The sequence below is a fragment of the Odocoileus virginianus genome, chromosome 10, assembly GCF_023699985.2.
Source record: "Odocoileus virginianus isolate 20LAN1187 ecotype Illinois chromosome 10, Ovbor_1.2, whole genome shotgun sequence".
NCBI lineage: Eukaryota > Metazoa > Chordata > Mammalia > Artiodactyla > Cervidae > Odocoileus > Odocoileus virginianus.
In genome coordinates, this window is record NC_069683.1 from 8,555,278 (window position 1) to 8,573,364 (window position 18,087).

Consider the following 18,087-nt stretch of genomic DNA (forward strand, 5'->3'; position numbering starts at 1 on the left):
AAAATGATCCAAACTGAACTCCTAATCTTCTAACACCTCCACCCTGTAAGCCTGCTCCACCATCTCTTTTAAGGTGACTCAATTCTTTCAGTTGCTGAGTTCAGAAATCTTAGTCATCCTTGACCTTTCTTTCTCTCACACCTCAAATACAATTTGTTACAATGTCCTGCTGACTCCACCTTCAAAATATATTACAATCTGACCACTTCTGACCAACACCACTGCCACCAACATGGTCAAGCTACCATGATCTTTTACGTGAGTTATTGCAGTGGTGTCTTAAAGAGTTTCAACCCTTGCCATATGACAATCTATTCTCAACACAGAAACCAGAGGGATCTTTTAAAATCATGACTAAGATAAGCTACTTTTCTGCTTAGATCATATTATGGTTCCCTGTTTCATTCAGAGTAAAGGCTATGTCCGTAAAATGACCTACAAGGCTCTATATGACCTGTCTTTGTACTCTAATGTGTCCTTACTATCAAATAAGAACACAGATGAAGCTCAATAAATATTACTGAATGAATGAATAAATATCTGTATCTTAAGCTCTTATAAGTAAGAAACAATTTTTGCTATACAGACTGTGAAGAAAAAGATAACTGATCAAATGATGGCTAAGTCATTCACAGAAAACCTATCCTTAAATAGATGAAAAAATTACTCAAGTATACTAGTAAAAAAAGGAAAATTGGAAAGATGATATTTATGACTATTAAACTGGCAATAAGTAATTAGCAAAGACAAAGAGGGAGGGAGAACCACAGATTTAAAAGGATTTACAGATACATCAACCAATGAATAATAACAACAACGTATGGATTTTGTTTGGATACTGAAATAAAGAAGCTATTAAATATTAATCTGCTCCCTCTTATGTTTATATATATTTATATGCATATGTATATATGTGTATATACATATGTATATGTATCTATCTATCTATATACATATATATTTTTTTTCCTTCTCTCTCTTTCCTATCAGGAGTCTGGTTTTACCTTCCAGGGGTCATTTCAAACATACTTTTATTTTCTCTAATCTATCTGCTGCCATTCTATGTTTATTATAGTTTTCATTCTTTGTTACTGCTCTGCTTTTCTGTTGCTGTTTTTTTTCCCCTTTTCTTTCTTCTTTTTTTTTTCCTGCACCCCATGGCTTGGGGGATCCTTGAGGATCAGATTCTCAGGCCTGATCTCTGGGACCAGAAATCAGGCCTGAGCCCATGGTGGAAATGCTGAGTCCAAACTGCTGCAGTAGCAGAGACCGTCAGCCCCCAGAATATTAATCAGAGTGAGATATTCCAGAGGCCCACATCTCAACATTAAGATGGTCCTACCCAACTGCCTGTAAACGCCACTGCTGGAAGCCTCAGGCCAAAAAACTAGTCTAAGACAGGAACACAGTCTCACCCATTTAAAAAAAAAAATGAAATAAGACAAAAATATGTTACAGATGAAGCAGCAATGTAAAAAGCTATAAGACCAAAATAAGTGAAGAGGAAACTGGCAACCTATCTGAAAAAGAATTTAGAGTAACGATAGTAAAGCAGTTTCAAAATATAGAAAATAGAATGGAGAAAATACAAGAAATATTAAAAAAGACCTAGAAAAAACAAAGAATAAACAAATAGTGATGGACAGCACAATTACTGAAATTAAGAATACTGTAGAAGGAATCAATAAGAGAATAACTGAAGCAGAAGAATAGATAAATGAGCTGGAAGATAGAATGATATAAATAAATGCTGAGGAGCAGAATAAAGAAAAAAGAATGAAAAGTATTGAGGACAGTCTCAGAAACCTCTGGGACAATATTAAACACACCAACATTTGAATTATAGGAGTCACAGAAGAAGAAAAGAAAAAGAAAGGGTATGAGAAAATATTTGAGATTATAGTCAAAAACTTCCCTAACATGGAAAGGACACCCAAACAGCCACCCAAGTACAGGAAGCCCAGAGAGTCTCTTATAGGATAAACTCAAAGAGACATACACCAAGATATATATTAGTCAAGTTAACAAAAATTAAAGACAAAAAAAAAATATTAAAAGCAGCAAGGGAAAAGCATAAAATAACATACAAATGAATGCCCATAAGGCTAACAGTTGATTTTTCGGCAGAAACTGTCATGCCAGGAGTGCCAGGATATATTTAAAGTGATGAAAGAGAAAAAACTACAACCAAGATCACTCTACCCAGCAAGGATTTCATTCATATTTGATGGTGAAATAAAGTTTTACAGACAAAAGCTAAGAGAATCTGACACCACCAAGGCAGCTTTATAACAAATGATAAAGGAACTTGTCTAGGAAGAAACACAGGAGAAGAAAAAGACTCACAAAAATAAACCCTAAACAATTAAGAAAATGGCAATAGGAACATACATATTTATAACTACTTTAAATGTAAATGGATTAAATGCCCCAACCAAAAGACAAAGACTGGTTGAATGGATACAGAAACAAGACTTAGGCATATACTACCTAAAAGAAACTCACTTAAGACCTAAGGGCACATATGACTAAAAGTCAGGGGATGGAAAAATATATTCCATGCAAATGGGAATCATAAGAAAGCAGCAATACCAATACTTATATCAGATAAAATAGACTTTAAAATAAAAACTGCTAAAAGCAATAAGGAAGGATACTACATAATGATCAAAGGATCAATCCAAGAAGAAGATATAATAATTATAAATATTTATGCCTATAACATAGGAGCACCTCAATACATAAAGCAAATGCAAACAACCATAAAAGGGGAAATTGACAGTAACATGGTAATAGTAAAGGATTTTAACACCCCACCTACACCACTGGACAGATCATCCACACAGGAAAATTAATAAAGAAACACAGGCTTAAATCATACTTTATACCAGATGGACCTAATTGATATCTTTAAAACATTCCACTCCAGCAAAATACATTTTTGTCAAGTGCACATGGAACATTTTCCAGGATAGATTAATTCTATCAAATATGTAGAAAAGAACTAAAAACCATCATCCTCAAACTATACAAAAAAATTACAGAGAGAGGAACACTCCCAAACTCATTCTATGGGGCCACCATCATCCTGAAACCAAAACCAGACAAAGGTATCACACACACACACACACACACACACAAATATATATACAGGCCAATATCAATGATGAACATAGATGCAGAAATCATGGACAAAATATTAGTGAACAGAATCCAACACCACATTAAAATGATCATACACCATGATCAAGAGGGTTTTTCCCTAGGGATGCAAGGATTCTTCAATATATATAAATCAATGTGATACACCATATAAACAACCTGGAAGATGAAAACCATATGATAGCTCAACAGATGTAGAAAAAGCTTTTGACAAAAATCAATACCCATTTATGATAAAAATTCTCCAGAAAATGGGCACAAAAAGGACCATAAAAGCTCTCTAGAAAAATGGGCATAGAAGGAACATATCTCAGCATGATAAAGGCCATATATGACAAACCCACAGCAAACAGTATTCTCGATGAAAAACTGAAAGCATTTCCTCTCAAATCAGGAACAAGACAGGAGTGCCCACTCTCACTACTATTATTCAATATAGTTTCAAGAAGTTCTAGCTACAGCAATCAGAGGGCAAAAAGAAAGAAAAAGAATCCAGATCAAAAAGGAAGTAAACAAAAAAGAGGTAAAACTCTTACTGTTTGCAGATGACATCATACTATACATAGAAAACCCTAATGATGCCTCCAGAAAACTACTAGAGCCAATCAATGACTTTAGTAAAGTTGTAGTATACAAATACACAGAAATCCCTGGCATTTCTATATACTAACAATGAAAAACTAGAGAAATTAGGGAAATAATTCCATTCACCATTGCAACAAACAGAATATCTAGGAACAAATCTACCTAAGGAGACAAAAGACCTGTATACAAAAAACCTAAGACACTAATGGAAGAAATTAAAGATGACATAAAATGGAGAGGTGGAGAGACACACCATGTTCTAGGACTGGAAGAATCAATGTTGTGAAAATGACTATTGTACCAGAAGCAATCTACATTCAATGCAACCTCTATCAAATTACCAGTGGCATTTCACAGAACTAGAACAAAAAATTTTAAAATTTGTATGAAAACACAAAAAGGACCCCAAACAGCTAAAGCAATCTTGAGAAAGAAAAATGGGGGTGGAAAAATCAACCTTTCTGAGTTTAGACTACATTCATTAAGACAGTATGGTATGATCTTCAAAGCTACAGTCATCGAGACAGTATTGTATTGGAACAAAAACAGAAATAGAGATCATTGGAACAAGGCAGAAAGCCCAGAAATAAACCCACACACCTATGAGCACCTTATCTTGGACAAAGGAGGCAAGAATATACAATGGAGAAAAGAAAGCCTCTTCAATAAATGGTGCTAGGAAAACTGGACAGCTACATATAAAAGAATGAATTAGAACAATTCCTAATACCATATACAAAAAAAACTCAAAATGAATTAAAGACCTAAATGTTAATGCAGAAACTATAAAACTTTTAGAAGAAAACATAGGCAAAACACTCTTTGACATAAATCACAGCAATATCCTCTCTGATTGACCCACCTCTGAAAGTAAAGGAAATAAAATCACTAATAAATAAATGGGACCTAATTAAATTTAAAAGCTTTTGCACAGCAAAGGAAAGATGAAAAATCAATCCTTGGAATGGGAGAAAATAACTGCAAATGTAACAACTGACAAAGAATTAATCTTCAAAATATATATGTACCTTATATAGTTCAATACCAGAAAACCAAACAACTCAATCAAAAACTGGAAGGAAGACCTAAACAGACATTTCTCCGGAAAAGACATACAGATGGCCAACAAACAAATAAAAAGATGCTCAATACTGTTCATTATTAGAGAAATGCAAACCAAAACTACAATGAAGTATTACCTCACATCAGTCAGAATGGCCATCATCAAAAAATTTACAAACAATAAATGCTGGAAAGGATGTGGAGAAAAGGGAACCCTCTTGCACTGTTGGTGGGAATGAAGACTGATACAGCCACTATGGAGAACAGTATGGAGATTCCTCAAAAAACAAGGAATAAAACTACCATTTGACCCAGCAATCCCATGACAGGGCAGATCCTGAGAAAATCATAACTGAAAAAGACACATATACCCCAAAGTTCACTGCAGCACTACTGACAATAGCTAGGACATGGAAGCAACCTAGATGTCCATCGATGGATGAATGGATAAAGAAGCTGTGGTACATATATACAATGGAATATTATTCAGTCATAAAAAGGAACATATCTGACTCAACTCTAGTGAAGTGGACAAACCTACAGCCTATCATACAGAAGTGAGTCAGAAAAAGAAAAACAAATTTTGCATATCAGCAAATACATATGGAATCTAGAAAACTGGTACCCATAAACATATTTGTAGGGCCGGAATAAAGAAGCAGATAAAGATAACAGATTTGGGACACAGCAGGAGAAGGAGAGGGTGGGATGGATTGAAAGCATAGTATTTAAACAAATACATTACCACACGTAAAACAGACAGCCAGTGGGAAGCTGCTGTGTAACACGGGGAGCCCAACCTGGTGCCCTGTGAAACCTAGAGGGGTGGGACGGGCTTGGGGGCAGCTCAAGAAACAGGGGACGTGTGTATACGTGTGACTGATTCATGCTGTTGTGTGGCAGAAGCCAACACAGTATTGTAAAGCAATTATCCTCGAATTAAAAATAAATTTTAAAAAAGCTATAAGAAGAAACAATTTATGCTATTTGGCCATTGCTTCCTGTTTTTAGAAATGTAAGCATGAATTTCACTATTTATACTTTTTTAAATGGACTACTTCAATATTCTAAGATAAGAAAAATAAACATTTATTAGTGGACTTGCTTACCCCTCCCCTATTATTTATCTTTGACTCTCTTTTAATAATGAATATAAAATACATAATTCATGGAATGGAAAAAACATACTAAGCAAATAGTTAATCTATAAAATCACTTGAATATTAAAATAACAAAGAACAAAAGATAATAAAAACAAAGCCTACCTTCTAATACATTAAAAAAAATCATAATTATAAAGGTAACATGACCTTGTCTTTCCTTTTGAATGCTATGAAAAAGAATTAAATCAAATAAAAGTTTTGTTTTACTGTTGACAAGAATAGTCTATGCAACTGCACTGTAAGTGAAATATAGATTTTTAAATAAGGGATAATGATCATCATATGGCAGGTGGTATTTCTTAATCATGGTGTTAAAACTCTATTTCCTTTCCAGCATCTTGAATGCATTATAAATTAGGAATCAAGGCCCCAAAGGCATGAGATAATCTGAAAAAAATCTTAAGTTTTCTTTCTAAAGATCTCAACTAGGTCAGTTCTAATGATGATAATGCTTTATTAAGAGAAAAAGAATATACATACATTTGCAACTTGCCTGTCATCTTAATGTAAAGATGTAGTATAGGAAACCTGATAACAGAGACCAAGGTAATTCAGAGCAACCTGCCTATGGAATGCAAGTAAAAAATCTGGGCAAAATATAAAAAACATATGCTAGAAGGCACAGGAGAGCTAACAAGATCGTGAAGAATTATAGGCAAGTTTCAGGAAGAAGTTGAAGGCTCAGGAGAGTAATCTCTGCATTTATAGCTATTTCTCCCTTGGGGTGATTTGCTGATGCTGGAGGAGGTGGCAGAAAAGCTTAGCAACACTGTTGAGAGCTTTGTAGAATAGGAATGCAAGAACAAATTTAAGGCCTACTATAGAGTTCTCTGTAAACCCTCCTTGAGTTGAATTCGGATACAGCTAAACTGAAGAGGGTAAACTGGGAGTAGTCAGGTCCTTGCAGAAGTGGAAGTTCACAAGTTTCAAATTATCTCAGGCTCTAAAATTGTACTGAAAAAATTTTAGACTGCTAACCACACAAGAAGTCTGGAATAAGCAAATGCAAATCCTCATTGAGGAAGACATTATTATTATAAGCTTTAAAGAATTTTATAAACAATTCTGAAAATATATGTGTGATGTACAAAAATTAGCATGCATTCAAGGCAAAGTACATGAAAGAAATCCAGCAGAAAGAGAACAGAAACAGACCTAGAAGGTTCTAGGCTTGGGAATTCTCAGACAAAGATTTCACCTACTGTATTCAGTAAAAATTTTTGCAAAGAAATGGAAACTATAAAAAAGAATCAAATGGAAATTCTAGAACTGAAATATAAGTGAAATGGAGAACTTGATGGATTTAAGACCCATTTGACACTAATTTAAAGAGAAACTAAAATATGTGAAAAGAAATTTCCAGGAAAAGAAAAAACAATGAAAAGCAGAAGAAAGCAAAGGCATGGATAAGAGAGTAAGAAGGTAACATGCAGTATAACTGGAGCCTCAGAAGCAAAAAAGAGAACAAAAGTGGCAGAAGCAACATTTGAAGATACAATGGTTAAGAACTTTAAAAAACTGATAAAAAACAGTACAGACACAAATTCATTCACAAAACTGAATTTGTGAATGCTTCTGTGAACCCAGTAAGAGACAGAGAAATAAAAGTACATTTAGGCACTATACAGCAAAACTACTAAGACCCAAAGACAAAGAAAAAACATTTTAGGAAGCCAGAAAAGAAGGCAGATTATATTCAAGGGAGAAACATTTAGAATGAAAGTTGGCTTCAAAAGCAACAGTGAAAACCAGAAGATAATGAAAAATGTCTTTAAAGTGCTAAAAGAAAAGAATATCACACTGGAATTCTATACCCAGCAAAACAGTCTTCAAGAAACTTAAGACAAATACATTTTAAGATCTAATTGAGGTTATGAAATATAAGATAGGGAGATTATCTTAGATTACCTGGTGGGCTCAATGTCATCATAGGAGCTTTTAAAAACAAAAACTTTCACTAACTGTAAGCAGGAGAGATAGGCAGAAGGAAAGCTAGGAGAGATTTAAAGCATGAGAATGACTTGCCTTTGTTGGCTAGGAGATGAAGTGATGAAGGGAGTCACATGCTAGAGAACAGATAGTGATAGTGAAGTCGCTCAGTCATGTCCAACTCTGCGATCCCGTGGACTGTAGCCCACCAGGCTCCTCTGTCCATGGGATTCTCCAGGCAGAGAACAGAGGTGACCTCTAAAAAATGGAGTGTCTGCACAATGCCAGGTACTTGAGCAAGTTCAGACTTGCTCTGAATTTGATCTATCTGGCTAATAGTCAATAAGAAAACAGAGACCTCAGCCCTACAGCCACACAGAACTGAATTCATCTAACAATAGAAGCACCTTCTCCTCCAGAATCTCCAAGCAGGAGACCCAGTTGGCTGACATCTTGATTTTAGCCCCTAAAACTAGAGGCAGAGTAACTAGCTGAGCCTGCTGGACTTCTGATCTAAAGAACTTTGAGATAATAAGCCAGTGTTATTTTAAATTGATATGTTTGTGTTAATTTCTTAGGGCAACAATAGAAGACTGACATAAATGGAAAAATCCAACAGTAATAGATGAGATTGTTAACAGTTCACCTCAGTATATGACAGAACATGAATTAAAAAATTAGTCAGTAAGAACATGATTTGAAGAACACAGCCAATTTGACCTGACTTAATATATTCTTTAAAAACATAATTGAAACATTTATACCAAATCTACGCTGGCTTTAAAGAAATCTTCACAAACTTCAGAGAACTGAAATCAGTAAAAATTAGTTTCAAATTTAAAAAGAATATACATTAGTTTAGTGTTGCTGTTCTTACGTTGGGTTAAGGTGAAGAAGAGACATAAAGATTTGTAAATGTAAAATTTCATAAATGTTTATATATGAAAATTTTTGGAGCCTGACAGATCAGTTTTTCAAGTTATTTATCCTCTGATCCAGGAAACTAATTCCTATGAAACGGGTACACATGTAGAAATGTTAACACAGTAGTCTCCCCTTACCCCACGGGAGGAAACATTCCTAGACTCTTAGTGGATACCTGAAACCAGACAGCACTGCAGCATATATTTCCTATTTTTTTTTTTTTAATGCCTCTTCTTACCTGGAGAATCCCCTGAACAGAGGAGCCTGGCAGGCTGCAGCCCATAGGGTAGCACAGAGTCAGACATGATGGAAGTGACTTAGCACGCACACATGCACAAAGCAACTTAGCATGAATGCTTGCAATACCTACCTAAGGTAAAGTGTAATTTATAAATTAGGCAATAATTCTAAGAACATAATGTAATAAAAGTTTGCAAATGTGGACTCTGTCTCAAAATATCTTATTCTACAAAGTTAATGCCTTTTCCATCTTAACTCATCACTTATGCATTCTGACAGTAATTTTTGCAATTTGAGGTCCAAGAGCAAAAACTAACATGAATTTCTTCTTCCTTCTTCATGATTTCATGGATAGAATAGCTGTTCTTCCCCCAAATTTTAGCACCTCACATGTGATTTATTTTTCTTTCCTAATTAAGCCAAAAACTTTCACTTTTGTATCTAAAAGGAAGCTCTTAATGGATTCTCTATGGCATTACTGAATTGCTAGCATCACTTCTGCACTTTGGGGTTATTAAATAAAATACAAGTTACTTAAAAACAAGCACTGCAATACTGTGACAGCTGATCTGATAACCAAGATGAATACTAAGTGACAAACAGGAAGAATATTTTGGATAAAGAGATGGTTCATATCTTGGGCAGGACAGAGTAGGACCACATGAAATTTTATGATACTCAGAATGGTGAGTAATTTAAAACTGACGAAGTATTTATTTCTGAAAATGTCCATTGAACATTTTTGGACTTCAGTTTACTGCAGGTAACTGAAATGGTGAAAAGTGAAACAGTAGAGAAGGGAGGACTACTGTATACAGGTGTGTTCTCTGACATGCACTGTTCACCAATAGAACAATGGTTAAGTAAATGATTATACAACAATTCTCACAGCTATTAAAAAAATGCTAGATTCTTTATATATGTACCTGAAAAATGATTAAAATGTAACAAAAAGCTTAAAAGTTAGATTATCTGATACAAATATCATACGCACACTGTAAAGATAACCAAACTGTTAATAAGCATTTATCTCTAACCTAGCATAGAAGACTGAGGTTCTGGGAAAAGCTGAAGAGGGCATTCTGCTTCTATATTATCTGAATATTTTAAAACAGAGATTATATGTTAGTTTTTCAATTAAAACACCCCATGCAACTTTTATGAAAGGAGAGATATTAAGTGATCTGTCAACAGAAAAACGGTAAATTCAACACTGTCAGTTGATCTTAAGAACCTACAAGATTGTTATTTATTACATAACATAATACTCTTAATCATAATCTTTAGTTTCTAATACAGGTAAAGTTTTAAAGAAGAGTGGACATAAAATTATCTTATCAAAAACAGGTAAAATAACTTCACTGCTAGCATTATTTAGAACATCAAGCATACTTCCTTTTATACCTTTGAAAGAGTGCAGTTAACTGAAATGATTCTGAAATTAATTCTCCCATTCTCACAAAATAGCAAAACTTCTAAAAAATTAACTGCTCTACTGATTGATATTACAAAGATTAATGTTTATAAATAATGTTTAAACACTTAATGAAATAAAAGCTGTACTTACAACAAGGAGAAGAATGAACTGGTCCAAGTTGTGGGAAGGTCATAAGAATAGAAACTTCCGGTAGATTATTTTGCTTTGCAGGTTCACTAGTTTGATCAGCCCAAACCACCACTTTTTTCCTCTCAACCAAATGTTCAATTTCTTTGATGTCAGACTCAAAAGTAGCATTTAACAGGCCAGATTCTTTTAAAGCACAGTACTGCTTTCTTAGGGCCGGAAGTAATGCATTCAATACTCTACATATAGAAAGTGACAAGAATAGAGAGATAAATACTAAATTTTAAATACAGTATTACAGATTTATGTAACATCCAAAGTATTTGTTGTTGTTCAGTCACCAAGTTGTGTCTAACTCTTTGCTACAGCATGAGCAAAGATGCCACTCTTTGCCTTGAACTGCAGCATGCCAGGCTTCTCTGTCCTTCACTATCTCCCTGAGTATGCTCAAACTTATGTCCATTGAGTCAATGATGCCATCCAACCATCTCATCCTGTCACCCTCTTCTCCCCTTGCCTTAGTCTTTCTCAACATCAGGGTCTTTTCCAGTGAGTCAGCTCTTTGCATCAGTTGGCCAAAGTATTGGAGCTCCAGCTTTAGCATCACTCCTGCCAATGAATATTGGGGGTTGATTTCCTTTAGGATTGACTGGTTTTGATCTCCGTGTAGTTCAAGGGACTCTCAAGAGTCTTCAACACCACAGTGTGAAAGCATCAATTTTCTGGTGCTCAGACTTCTTTATGGTCCATCTCTTACATCCACACATGTATGTGTAATATGTTCTTAGTCGCCGAGTTGTGTCCGACTCTTTGCAACACCATGGACTGTAGCCCACCAGGTTCCTCTGCCCATGGGCATTCTCCAGGCAAGAATATTGGAGTGGGTTGCCATACCCTCCTCCAGGGAATCTTCCCAACCCAGGAATCGAACAGGTCTCCTACACTGCAGGCAGATTCTTAACCATCTGAACCACCAAGGAAGCCCAAGAATACTGGAGTGGGTAGCCTATCACTTCTCCAGGGGAATCTTCCTGACCCAGGAATTGAACCAGGGTCTCCTGCATTAGAGGTCGATTCTTTACCAGCTGTGCTACCAGGGTAGCCCCACATCCACACATGCTGCTGCTGCTAAGTCGCTTCAGTCATGTCCAACTCTGTGCAACCCCATAGACAGCAGCCCAGCAGGCTCCCCCGTCCCTGGGATCCTCCAGGCAAGAACACTGGAGTGGGGTGCCATTTCTTTCTCCAATGCATGAAAGTGAAAAGTGAAAGTGAAGTCGCTCAGTCGTGTCCAACTCTTAGCGACCCATGGACTGCAGCCTACCAGGTTCCTCTGTCCATGGCATTTTCCCATGAGTACTGGAGTGGGGTTGCCATTGCCTTCTCTGGATCCATACATAACTACTGGAAAAATCATAGCTTTGGCTATACAGATCTTTGTTGGCACAGTGATGTCTCTGCTTTTTAATACAGTGTCTAGGTTTGTCATAGTCGTTCTTCCAAGGAGCAAGTGTCTTTTAATTTTTTGGCTGCAGTCACTGTCAACATTGATTTTGGAGCCCAAGAAAATGAAATCTGACACTTTTTCAACATTTTCCCCATCTATTTGCCATGAAGTGATAGGACCGGGTGTCAAGATCTCAGTTTTCTGAATGTTGAGTTTTAAGCCAGCTTTTTCACTCTCTTCTTTCACCTTCATCAAGAGGCTCTTTAGTTCCTCTTTACTTTCTGTCATTAAAGTGGCACCATCTGCATATCTGAGGTTGTTGATATTTCTCCCAGCAATCCTGATTCCAAATTGTGATTCAAAGTATTAGCAGATGATTAAAATAGTTCACTGTACATATCTTCCTTTAGAAATTTCAATCAAATACCTCTCATCAAATATCTTTAACACATTAAATACAGATTGGACAGTACTTTGTATGGGAATTATAAGAACCAGGCTGCAGTGTCGGCTAGTCTTCACTTGCTTCTATTTGACCTTGGATGAAGTACTAACTGAGGTTTCTCCTCTGTAATATGGGGTACAATTGGACAGCCACTACTTTCAACAGGGGACTGTTTTCAGAACTAAATTTCATATAAAAGACTTTTACAAAGCATAATGTTATTTAAGAATAAAAAACTGTGTTGTGGACTTCCCTGGTCGTCCCTGGTTATGAATCTGCCTCATAATGCAGTGAGCACGGGTTGGATCTCCGGTCTGGGAAGATTCCACATGCCAAGGGGCAAATAAGCCTATGTGCCACAACTACTGAGCCTACACTCTAGAGCCCATGAGCTGCAACTGCTGAGTCCCTGTGCCTACAGCCCATGCTCTACAAGAGAAGCCACTATATGAGAAGCTCCTGCTCATCCCAACTAGAGAAAGCCTGCATGTAGCAATAAAGACAGCACAGCAGAAAAAAGAAAAGTGTTGCTATTGTTACTAAACATTACGAGATTGAAATGAAATATTAATACACTCTGTCAAATGATGAAGCTCATCTTAGGTATATAAGATTAAAAAAAATTAACAAATGAACAAAACTCACCTCTCCTTGAAGTTAGTTCTTTATGAGCTAAAGCAATAATTTTCAAAGGCATTCAAAGGAGAAAACTGCAGAAAAGTATGGTGGGTATAGGGCTTCTCTGGTAGCTCAGCTGGTAAAGAATCCGCCTGCAATGCAGGAGACCCGTACTCAATTCCTGGGTCAGGAAGATCCCCTGGAGAAGGAATAGCTACCCACTCCAGTATTCTTGGGCTTCCCTGGTGGCTCAGATGATAAAAAAAAAATCTGCAGCAATGCAGGAGTCCTGGGTTTGATCCCTGGGTTTGGAAGATCTCCTGGAGGACAGCATGGCAACCCATTCCAATATTCTTGCCTGGAGAATCCCATGGACAGTGGAGGCTGGTGGGCTATAGTCCATGGATCGTAAAGAGTTGGACATGATTGAGTGACTAAGCACAGCACAGCACAGCACATGGTGGATATAAGAAAAAGATGGGATGCTGGATGCTTAACTCTGATTCAAAATCCATCCCTGCTGTCAGTCAGGGGAGTACTAAACATTTTTTATGTATTAGACCTCCATGAAGAATATTTGCTGAAGAAATGCCAGCAACTAAAGTTATAAATGGTTCCTAATTTTTATACTAACAAGATGTCAGACAACATGAATAACTTAAAATAACTTAGTCCTGGTGTTCCATATTACTCATGATGTCCAAAAGAACAGAACCATTTGAAGTATGGATAAGACAGTGGGAAAATAGGCATTTTAATTTTAACACACTGGGAAATAACTGCTTTATTATCTAGGAATCTTAAATATTTAGATAGCTGTACAAATAAATAGTTTGTGATATTTTTTCTTTTTGGTGATTGTGGGGAGTACTCCATTTAAGCACAGTAGGTAACAATTGTAAGGAAAACTTGTTAGTCAGAAAGCTAATAAAAACAATTATTTGTTGAGCACCTATACTAATCAGATGCTATACAGAGAAGAGTTAACACAGCAGGTCTGAAGCTGACATCCTTTGAAAGGCTTGTCAACAAGAATGGTTCTCAGGTGGTATCTTGAAACAGATTTTGAGAAGTTCAGATAATTCTCAGAACTATTAAGAGTTGCTCACTGTGTTTAACTCTGTACAACCAATGTGGTTTATGCTAAACAACTGCTTTCCTTTTAGAAAGGTTAGAATTTGCGGCCATCGTGCTTGGCAGAGAGTACCTATGCAACCAGCTCCCAATGAAAACCCAGGGCACCAAGTGTCAGCCTAATGACATTCCAAAGTAAACACCATTTCACATGGGTCATCACAACTTTTGCTGGAGGACTTAAACACATCCTGTATGGTCCACAGGATGAAGACACAAATGCCTGCAACTAAGTGATTTCCTTTGTACTTTGCCCCATTCACCTCTTCCTTTTGTTGATTCTGTCTTACCTGATTCTGTTTTACTCTAATAAACCAAAGGAGCCTGGGGGGCTATACAGTTCATGGAGTTGGAAACAATCAGACACAAATGAGCAACTAAACCACCACCACAGGGTCAGCCATATGATGGATTCTTTGAGTCATTCCAGTAAATTATCAAACATGGAGGTGGTCTTAAGAGGCTCAGGACATGTGCCATGTATGCATGTATGTATGGCATGTTTATTTGTATGTATTTATATATTCATTTGGGGCTTCTCTGATGGCTCGGATAGTAAAGAATCTGCCTGCAATATGAGAGACCTGGGTTTGATTTCTAGGTCAGAAAGATCCCTTGGAAAAGGAAGTGGCAACCCCCTCCAGTATTCTTGCCTGGAGAATTCCATGGACAGAAGAGCTTGTCCATGGGGTTGCAAGAGTAGGACATGACTTAGCAACTAAACCACCTATTGGATATTCTTGGCTACTTGGTTATAAATTAACTGACCATATATGCATGGGTTTATTTCCACGCTCTCTATTCTGTTCCATTGATCTATGTGTCTGTTTTTGCACCAGTACATACTGTTTTGATCACGACTGCTTTGTAATGTAGTTTTAAATCTGAAAGTATGATCTCTCAAACTTTGTCCTTCTCAGGAATGCTCTGGTTATTTAGAGTCTTTCCTGGTTCCACATGAATTTTAGAATTATTCACTCTAGTTCTGTGAAAACACCTCCTATTTTACATCTTTTTATCTTGTATATTCCTTAAGTAATTGTTATTATTTACAGTTACAGTTATTTTCACTACTTTATTTTAACCTTCATAGCAGCATTCTAAGTGATTAAAACACTACCTTTACTATATGTTCATTTTTACCAATGAGATTTATACTTTCACATTTTTCTTGTTACAAATTAGTGGCTTTGCTTTTCAACTTAAAGGAGTCCCTTTAACATTTCTTAAAAGGCCAGTTTAGTGGTGATAAACTCTTTTAACTCTTGGTCATCTGGAAAACTCTTATTTCTTCTTCAATTCTTATTGATAACTTTGCTAGGTAGTCTTTATAGCTGAAAATTTTTTCTTTCAGCACTTTGAATATACACACAATCATTTTTTTTTTTGGTCTTCACTCTATAAGCTCAGACTAAGACAGTTAATCACATCTGTTACTTTTTGTTATTTAATCCTTACAAACTTGTTATAAGGAAAGTGTTACAATTGAACAGACAAGAAAACTAAAGGTTAGTGAGGCAGGATAATTTTTGCAAGGTTATCAGGCTTACATAAACTAGAACTCAAGACCAACTTCAAAACTCATACTCTTTCTACTATATTGCATTGTCTCTGTTTTAGTTCATCAGTTTTCTAAGTAAATAAGAGAATTTTTGCCCATTTTGAGGCAAAAATTTATATTAAATATATTAATCTATTTTTATGATAAACCAAATATAGTATGGTTGAAATAAATTAATGTTTCTTTGATAACTTTTAACTCTTGCAGGGGGTGTGAGTGCAAATAAATGAATGTTCAATGTTTGCTCTGTGTATAAATATAGGAAGTATGGGGAGAGCAGGGTGAGCTTCTATCCATAGGATAATATTTCCCTAAAGTTTTTCCTTTTTTCTTCTTCTTTTTAAAAGTAATTATGCTAATATAATTTCCCTTAAATCAAAAGTATGGAAAATTAATTATTGTTATTTGAGACCACTAGAAGAACTCCAGTAGAATTTTAGACTGGCAGAAAGCCTTTAGAGAAATAAATTTGTTACTTTTACAGAGCATGAAAGTGACACCTAAGGAAGTTGACGGACATATCCAATGTGATAAAAATAAAGATCAAGGCATACTTTTTTACTATTATGTTTCAAAAATTAAAAGGAGCATGAATGAGATAATATAGAATCACTTAAAAATTGGGACAGGATGTTAAAAAATATATTTTTTTAAATGACTTCATTTTAATGATAGCAAAAAATCATTCTGGAATTATGAATGCTTAAAAACTGTCTACTTAAAAATTGAGTTGGTATTAATAGTAGTAGTTTCCAAGAAGGGGAAAGGATGGCTAGAGGACAGGTGGAAGACAGGCTCCTTTTCACTGTACAGGGATCTTTGGAATTTTGTATTACATGACATATATTGCATAAAAACAATAAATTAAAAAAGTGCTTTCAAAATTATAAAGCACTGTAAAAAAATCAGAGGAGAAGAACCACATCCTTTACACTTGCTCTGTGTTTTCTAACTCAGCATGCTTTCTGATGCTGGCAGACATTTAAATAGTACTGTATTTTGTACTGGATAAAACTGAATTTTTTGGCAATGGAAACCTAAACTTCTATGCTTCAGTTTCCTTAGGTCTACAGTATTAAAATTTTTAGAACAGGTAAACCCATGTACTTACGCTTCTGTCTGCCTGTGTTGCTGCTCTTGAAGAGAAGCTAGATCCATCATATGTTTAATTTGTGCTTTCAAATCTTTGTTCTGGAGGTGAAGATGGTGGCAATGAAGTTCTTTACTCAGCTCCTGGGGAAAACAATACAAACTATACCTCAGATTCTTTTAAGAATATTAAAGTTAAATCAAATAAGTTTTTATTTTATATTGGTGTTAAGAGTTTTAATTCTTAAAAATATGAAGTGGTATGTACAGAAACAATTTGAAAAACAAGTATTCTGGTACAGGTAGTCTATAACTTACAAGTGAGATAAGTTTCAAGTTTCCTTGGAAACTGAATGTCTCAGAACAAATTTTATTATAATAATAGCTTCTTGGTCTATCCAACTTGTATATAATACTGTGAAAATACATTAATTTGGTCCATTTTTGCTTAAATGTCACTTTTTCAGGGAGGCTTTCTCTAAGCATTACATTTAAAGATGGATACTCTTCACCTCCAACAGTCTATGTCATAGCATTAATTAATAAAATTCCATTTATTTATTTGCTAATAGATTCTCCATTCTAGACCACCATGCCAGGCCTTGTCACAAACTAGTTCAGTGTTTGGAGTTGTCAACTGTCTCAAACTGTCCAACTATGCCCAACAACTCCAGTGTCTGGAGTTGCATACAATAAAAATTTCTTGGGGAATTCCTCAGCAGTCCAGTGGTTACAGCTCCACACTTTCAAAGCAAGCGACACCAGTCAGGGAACTAAGATGACGCCTGGTGCAGCAAAAAAACAATTTCTCACCTTCGCCCAATCTTGGTATAAACTTCATCCTAGTGCAAGAGTGTAGAAAAGTTTTTGCAGTCTCCCATTTCCTAAGCCTTTTGTGCACATGCCCAAATGTTTTCTAATTTACCACCTAAATTATTTCTCTTTCCTCAAGCCTACTAAGCCTTAAGCATGGAAAACGTCAGGTAAGTGGTTATACTAAATTATGAATGGTAATAATCCAATAGCATTTCAGAATTTAAATTGGGAAAATTTTAGTCAATAAAAGAGAGTGAAATATTTTGGACATTGTAAGAGGCTGAGACAAAAAGCCTTATGGTAGCTGTGCCCAAGAAACCTCCTACAGATAACTCTCATAATCCACTT

General features: G+C 35.8%; 1 protein-coding gene across 2 annotated transcripts in view; it reads right to left on the reverse strand.

Annotated features, from left to right (window-relative positions):
• Window positions 1-18,087, reverse strand: part of KIF18A (kinesin family member 18A) — an 87,788-nt gene that overhangs the window by 33,549 nt on the left and 36,152 nt on the right. For both annotated transcript variants that reach the window (XM_020905254.2, XM_020905255.2), the window contains 2 exons: window positions 16,946-17,067; window positions 10,633-10,868 (listed from right to left, as the gene is read on the reverse strand). In XM_020905254.2, coding sequence (XP_020760913.2) covers window positions 10,633-10,868; window positions 16,946-17,067 — 358 coding nt within the window. The remainder of the gene's footprint in view (window positions 1-10,632; window positions 10,869-16,945; window positions 17,068-18,087) is intronic.